An 8,347-nucleotide genomic window follows, 5' to 3' on the forward strand; every position below is an offset into this window, starting at 1 on the left:
CGTCTCTTTAATCTAAGAATAGATGATTAATGCAGCTAGCCGCTATCTCTGTGTAATGTCTGTATAGACGTGTATCTGTTGTCTTTAAGATCCCTTCACCTTTACACATAAGTCTGTACAGTAAAGTACGGCCCTCCCAGGTCTTGGCTGATCCGTGATAAGACAGGCGAAAAATTAGACTAATGGAGGATTATTAGTATTATCTCTATTTTCATTCGCTCTCTCTCTTTCTCTCCTTTATCTATGTACAGTTTTTATATAAGATTTCATTACGTAGCCGACCGAAGTGGCCGTGCGGTTAAAGGCGCTGCAGTCTGGAACCGCAAGACCGCTACGGTCGCAGGTTCGAATCCTGCCTCGGGCATGGATGTTTGTGATGTCCTTAGGTTAGTTAGGTTTAACTAGTTCTAAGTTCTAGGGGACTAATGACCTCAGCAGTTGAGTCCCATAGTGCTCAGAGCCATTTGAACCATTTCATTACGTGATATAGAGATAAAAAGAATCAGCCCAAATAGAATCTTTGGTGGAGTCCTTCGTCTTGGTAATCAGCGGCTGGCTTGCTGTAAGAGATCTTTACATTTATTATTACTGTTAAACACTGCAGACAGTCGGGAGAATCAATCGTTTGGACAATTTGTTCCTTTTACGAAATATTGCGAATTCCAGATGTGTACGAAGCCTTTTTGGACGATATAACACAGACTCACTGATTGCAGGCTCTCTTCGACACAGCTGAAACTTCCCCACTAATTACAGGCCCAACGTGATCAATAAATGATTCAGAAAAAACTCATTCGTTCATTCACTCCAGAACAAAAATGTCACAAACCTTATTTATGTAGGAAATCGTGTATTAAATCCATCTCCATTACATGTCCAGATCTCCGGTGATTCCACATCTTAATTATTTTCCTTTTACAATCTCTTTCTCTTCAAAACAAACCGCTAGTGCCACAAATGTTAATTGGCTCGCTTTAGCGAGAAGGAAAGCAGAATATGTATCTCTCAGAAACACGTCAATCCCTCAACCGCCACTCCAGAAGCTGTCCCAGTTACCTCTCCAACAACCATGGAGAATGCATATATGCATCTCTGCTATTTCAAAGAATAAACTCACTAGAAAATACTTTGGCGTCGACGAGCTGTCGCCGCATATATTACGAGAAAATCAGATCAGATAACTTTTCCAAAGTGGATGGTTTGATTGAAATGATTAATTGGTACGTGGTAGAGGGTATTTGCTGTGGGGATATTACATGGCTATTGGAGCATTCAGATTTTCACATTATATTGCATGCGAGACAATTGCAAGTATAGCAACGGAAGTGTGTTGTCTTTTGCAGGTCCACAGCGCAGTGAGGCGGTCTTACAACCTGCTGTCGGACAAGTACCGCGGAGGAGGAGCTCGCTCACATTCCCGGAGCAGCGAAAGTTGTGGAGCTGCTCACACAACGCTGGCGAGTATGGATGGCTTCTGACAGCTGCAGAGGGTCTGCTGCTGTCTGCCACGGGCGTAGCCGCCACCTGCTGTCTGCCTCGGGGTAGCCAGAATCTGGTGTCTGCTACTGCAGTGGTAGCCAACATCTGCTGCCTGCCACAGCTGTGGCCATCAGCTGCCACCTGCCAACATAACAATAGCTGCCACCTGCTGTCTTACAAGGCACAGTGACATCTGCAGCATCCATCTGACCTGGTGACGTGGATCTCCTGAGACTACAGTGTTGCTAATCTTCTTTCTGCCACGTGGGTTCAGCATCACCTGCTGTCTCATGGCAGCTCAACAGTAACTGGGTGTGCTGCAAACACCGAACTGCTTGTGTACACCTGTGGACATGCTGTCACCATTGTGGAGACCATGTGGTATTCATCATACTTTGCCTCCTTAGTAGTCAGCATCAACAGTGGTACAGTGGTGACACACATGCACTCTGCTTTAGTGTGCTCACTGCAGCCCACTGTGGAGACAGACAACTACCTGTTGTCTCATAAGAACAGTTGGAATTTGCAAAATCAGGCGAGGCCACTGTCTCAGTGGAGAAGGACCACCTGCTGTCTCAAAAAGGCCAATAGCTGCGATACCACTGTACATAATGTAATGGCCAGCATGGAGTCTGATATTACACCCAATGCTGCGTAACAAGGATGTAGTTCCCACCTGCTGTCCTCATAGCACTACCTAATATCTCAAAATATCTGGAAGGGCATTTGCGACCCCTGTGAAATGCATACTACTGACTCTGAAGCACACAAGGGGCCAAGTGCTGTTTTGTGAGTTTGAAATACTAACAATGGTGCAGATAGTAACACTGCAGTTTCTAAGGGTTGCTGTGACTACTCAAACTTTCTGTAGACTGAATTTTTATCATCTATTGCTTCATTCCAGCTTAGGCCATTACCTTGTTTGAAGTGGTCTAACTATTTCTGCTAGCTGATGCTCTGCTTAGTTGTCAGTTGCCTCCTGCCTTCTTATGACAGACTTCATCCCATTGCAGTAAACCATAAACTAACATAAGAGCTTATTGTTACTGAAGTAAACTAACTGCAGCGTGCTACATGGATAGCCATCATCTGATGTGTGATAGTGTTGGACGAAAGACAGAAGAAAGGACAGTTGTCTTTGGCACCGTAGGGTACACAGTTGTTGCCTAGCAGATACAAGAAAGAAAGAGGAAGGAGACACTGCAGCACTACTCTCATAGACATCAGTTACACCATATCAACGTAGCATGCAACCGAACTAGTGATTTGTACATGGTTGAACTACATCATAGTTACTGTCCTCCTGGTGAAGTGAGATATCTGTAATAAGCTGTGATTAACCCTAGCAACACCAATGTATTTTCCGCAATGCTTACTACCGAAGGGGTGGGGTATACTTTATGCCTTCCTCCAAAAAAACGTTTAGAAAAAAATCGTTAAATGTTTTTACTCGTTATTAACAACACAGTTTTTAAATAGGTACTAACGAGTAAGTACATTTCAGAACCTGAAAATTTAATTTAGAACAATATTAGCAATACCCTCTTGTTTTCCAAACCCAAGGGCAGTATTTTATGACCAACAAAAGAAATAAATAGAAAAATACTGTTTTCGTTAATTCTCGTAAACTTTTGTTCACAACACGCTTTTAAATATATACTGAAGTATAAAAGCGTCCTGAACATGAAAATATGAATATTAATTTTGTTGTGAATAGTCACACCAAATACTAACACTTAAATTTTCGGATTAAGTTTTACTGAAAAATTTAAAACAATTGGAGGATGTGGTAGAAGATAGCATTAAAACAATAACAATTTTTCCAAATTTTAAAGTATAAAGTAGACGAGTAGATAACAACATTCTGATAAGGTCGGCATAAAGTTCTCCACATTGGTATTGCGATTATACTTTCTACTTCCTTCCTTCTACTGTTGATGCCTCTGGGTAAATGAAAGCAACACTCGGAATGTTACTTGATTGTAGTCTAAATTGTAGTTACTTGACCCCTACTGCTATTGGGAAAACTGAACCATATGTACCTTGTAAACACAGGCATCCCTACATCATTGCCAAAACCAGCAATGTAAACGGAGAAATGAACGTCATAAGAGACTGTCAGCAAAATGTTTCCTTCGAACACACATCCTTGCTCTGAGACTGTATAAGTTGCCACATATGCACCAGGACCGTCCTACGGATCCAGGGCGCTGGAGGTGTTGGTGTTTCATAACTCTGCTTTCCCATACTAGTGTAAAGAGATCTTTTGAGTGACTGCAAACTGTGTTTATACATTCTTGTGCAATGTGTAGTTTGGTGGACCTTCATATCAAAATGCTTTGTGGGGCACGCCACAATAGCTTACTGTTCCTGAGTGATTGCGTGTAAGTCTTCATACATTTCCAGATAAAGACTGAAATTAAAAACTGGGAAATACGAGTGGCTTGTGATAATTGTAGATAGACTAAAATAAACATAGTCGTCACCATGTACCAATTGTCATTTATGTCTGGATGTCCAGTTATGTTGACAGCTGAAATCATGTGCACAGTATATAGCCAGCTTACCTAGTTAACCCAGCTAATGACTGCGTACAAACTATGGTTATTTACGTTTTCACTTCCTCGACTTGAAAAAGCCTGGTCGTCCCTACTCAGCACCTAATGGTATATCCTGTGTGAACCACAACAGGAAAGAAAACACCACCACTAAAATAACATAATGAAGTTAAACGTATCCATTGTGATTATTGCTTAAACAATGTGACTATGTATTAAATCAATTGGAACAAACCACATAATTAAATACTGGTGATTCTCGTGACCATTTTCGAACTATTTCCGGTTCATTTTTAGACAAGGCCTGTTGAACGATTACATAATTATCGTAACGGTATCGTGGTAAGCACCGGAAGCACCATGATGTCTTTAGCTAGTTAGATAATTCGATTGATAACTACAAGGGCCGGCCGGGGTGGCCGAGCGGTTCTAGGCGCTACAGTCTGGAACCGCGCGACCGCTACGGTCGCAGGTTCGAATCCTGCCTCGGGCATGGGTGTGTGTGATGTCCTTAGGTTAGTTAGGTTTAAGTAGTTCTAAGTTCTAGGGGACTGATGACCTTAGAAGTTAAGTCCCATAGTGCTCAGAGCCATTTGAACCAATTACAATGGGACCGCGCCTATTTCTCATCACCGATTTCGTGCAGATTTGTGGCATATTCAGGGCTTAGTCGAAATGACACTGACGGAAGTGGATACTCCAGATGATCAAGCGTTTCGAAGAAATCCCATTTTTGTGCTGGTCGGGAGAGACATAAGCTGTTTGTCTTAGTGTAGAATCCAACCCATGGTTGGCGCAGCGGAAAGAGTGCGGAACCGTAACCCAAGGGTCGTGACGTCGAGTCTCTATGTGGAAACTCTATTATTTACAACTTTTAGGACACTTACCCAAGAAATAAACCGAAATAATGCTCAATGTACACTGCCTAGGCGCATTAAAGTGACCACCTGTTACAAGCCTGAATAACCATCTTTTGCATCGTGGACCGGTGTGAGATTCCAGTGCCGTAACCAGCTGGGCTAGGTTTTTCGGTTGACGTCACACGGCGCGAACGGCCCGATCGAGGTGGTCCCACAGATTCTCCACTGGGTTTAAATCCGCCGAGTCTGGTGGCCGGAGAAGTACGGTAAAGTCATCCTGGTGTTCTTCGGACCACGAGCGTACACTACGAGCTGTGTGACACAACGCACTGTCCTGCTGGAAGATGCCGCCGTGCCGAGGAAAAACAAACTGCGTGAAGGGATGTACATGGTCGACAAGGATACAGGCACACTTGTGTTGATCCATTGTGATTTCCAGAATGACGAGATCATCCAGGGAATGCCACGAAAGCTTTCCCCAGACCATAACACAATCCCCTTTCTTGAGTCACTTCAGTACTGCAAAATGGAAATCCTTCTTCATCTCAAAAAATCTTGTAGAATGAGGGACATTCAATAAATAATGCAATATATTACATTTATGAATGCAGTTTGGTTTCATTCAGGATCCCAGTGAACCATATTATTCACCACTCTTTTCGATACAAAATCATGTTTTTCAACATAATCTCCGTTCACTGCGATGGCCTTACGCCACCCTACTGGGAGGATCTGTGTGCACGCTACTGCAGACGTCGGGACAGAGTCTGCCCATCAGCCACGTGCTGATTTCCGCGGAGTGCATCCTTCATTGGGTCAGACAAATGGAAATCGGAAGGTGCAAGATCCAGACCGTTGGGTGGGTGAGGAAGAACAGTCCAAACAATTATTATGGGCTACTGTTGGGCCGGAGACTTCTGTGAGGCCTTGTGTTGTCATGGAGAAGTTAGTTTGTATCTTTGTGACGAGGTACACACTGAAGTGGTTTCTTCGATTTTCTTAGGGTAGCAAAATACATTTCAGAATAGATGGTTGCACCTTGAGGGAGGGCATCAACGTAATAACCGCTTCAGAATCCCAGAAAACAGTCGCCATGACTTTACCAGCTGAGGATGCGATTTTGAACTTTTTTTCAGAGGAGAGGCGGTGTTGCAACACTCCATGGATTGCCATTTTGTTTGCGGCTCGAGGTGATGAATCCGTATTTTATCGCCAATGACGATGTTCAACAAAAAATGGTCACTATCAGCTTTGTAATGTGCAAGCAGTTTTGCAGAAATCGTGTTTCGTTGCTATTTGTGGTCTTCCGTTAGGTAGCGAGGTACCGAGAGCTCATACGCCTGTGAGAACCCCAACTGGTGGACAGCTGTGTCAGCACTACCAACGGAGACGTCCAGTTGTGCAGCGAGGTGTTTGACCGTGATGCACCGATCATCTCGAATGAGAGTGTCTGCACGTAAAAGCATAGCGGGAATCACAGCTTTGAGCGATCGTTTGGAACGAGTCTCCGTTACAGACGCCATTCTGAAGGCGACGTACTGTCAGAACTTCATGAAACTACAGAGGCTAAAGCTGGAATGTTCCACGATGTACCACAACAAATTCCTAATTTTTTTATAGCTGTCCTATTTACCGCCTGCAAAAAAAAAAAAAAGAAAGCAAAGTAGTAACAATAACTACATAGTAAAAAAAATGCTTGTTACACTATTAAGCGTATATTATATAATTAGAGGCTATTTACACATAACCTTTGCCGATTAGTTCATGTGGAAAACCTGTATCCACTGACAACGTTGAAGGGCCGTAGATGTAACATATTTGCACGCGGTTGTCCCTGATTGTGCTTTACGGGTCTTCGAAATTACTGTAGCTGTCGAATGTATGTGTTTTATGTACATAAGTCTCATCATGCGTTTGATGCTTCCATGGTATACTTGTAAAGAACTGCACCCCTCTCTTTGTCACTCAACGCAGCCCACATAACCCCAAATTTTCACGGACTTCCAGCTTGCTGCAGTAGCTTGGGTCACCAACCTCTGTTAATCAGTAGAAAAAAAAAACGATCCAAGCTGCAAGTTTCACTTTTTATTCATTCGATGACTAATGTCGGGCCGAGAACCATTTTGAAATCATCGTAACACAGTCGAAAATGGCATTTCCGAAGATGTCAAAATTTGTACACTAAACATTTACAGTTCATAGAGATAACTGATACTAATACTTTTATCTCTATGCAGTGTAAATGATCATTGTAAATTTTTGACATCATCGGAAACGCCATTTTATGATGATTTGAAGATGTGACTCGGCCCGAAACTAATCATCAAATGAATAAAAGTAAAAATTTGCAACTTGATCTCGTTTTTCGTTCTACTCACGAGTTTTCACCCACTATCTCGAATAAAAAATAGCAGTTACATACGTCTGTTGTGTCGAATACAATTCCAGCTCTTTCTCTTACCTCTTTACAATAAAGATACATATTTTTCGAAACTAGAGAGCAACAAAAGAGAAAAGCTGAAAATATTATGATCATTGTTGCGAAGTTGAAACTTAGTGGCCTGTCCCTTGGACAAATAAGGCAAAAAATTAGAATTTCGACGAAATCGAAGGAACATTTTCGAATTTCATTCCCCAAAAATTATTTTTGATTTTAATACTTCTTAATTGTGACGCGTTATAATATTCGTAAAGCCGGCCGGAGTGGCCGTGCGGTTATGAGCGCTGCAGTCTGGAGCAGAGGGACCGCTACGGTCGCAGGTTCGAATCCTGCCTCGGGCATGGATGTGTGTGATGTCCTTAGGTTAGTTAGGTTTAATTAGTTCTAAGTTCTAGGCGACTGATGACCTCTGAAGCTAAGTCGCATAGTGCTCAGAGCCATTTAATACTCGTAAACATTGGCCCGTGTCTCATCTTTATACCATTATGTGGAATAGTTTAACTTAGACGACGAACGAAAGAATTGCATTAGTTTTTATAATTTAGACCCACAACTGTTCAGAAACTAAAAGAGGTGTGAAGATAAATCTTAAGCACTATTGTTTCACATGGTTGTAAGAGTAAACTTCAAGAAGATCCGATAGCATTATCGTGGGAACCTCGTTCATCGTTATTTTCCTAATAAAATTAAACTATGCTTCGATTAAAATTTACTTGTTAGACAATGTCTGCCACTTGTCGATACAATGTTCTCACATTACCTGCCAGCTGCCACTCGGTTATAAGCGACACATAAGTGTGTCGGATACTTCACAAGTGCTGCTACTTCTACATCTATATCTACATCTACATGACTACTCTGCAATTCACATTTATGTGCTTGGCAGAGGGCTCATCGAACCACAATCATACTATCTGTCTACCATTCCACTCCCGAACAGCGCGCGGGAAAAACAAACACCTAAACCTTTCTGTTCGAGCTCTGATTTCTCTTATTTTATTTTGATGATC

General features: G+C 42.3%; 1 protein-coding gene across 1 annotated transcript in view; it reads left to right on the plus strand.

Moving 5' to 3' along the window:
- The window catches only part of LOC126474309 (corticotropin-releasing factor receptor 1-like), a 260,974-nt gene extending 259,444 nt beyond the window's left edge, over positions 1–1,530 (plus strand). Inside the window, exon 11 of the mRNA XM_050101774.1 lies at positions 1,344–1,530. Coding sequence (XP_049957731.1) covers positions 1,344–1,478 — 135 coding nt within the window. The 3' untranslated portion in view covers positions 1,479–1,530. The remainder of the gene's footprint in view (positions 1–1,343) is intronic.
- Positions 1,531–8,347: the final 6,817 nt, after the last annotated feature.

The sequence above is a fragment of the Schistocerca serialis genome, chromosome 4, assembly GCF_023864345.2.
Source record: "Schistocerca serialis cubense isolate TAMUIC-IGC-003099 chromosome 4, iqSchSeri2.2, whole genome shotgun sequence".
NCBI lineage: Eukaryota > Metazoa > Arthropoda > Insecta > Orthoptera > Acrididae > Schistocerca > Schistocerca serialis.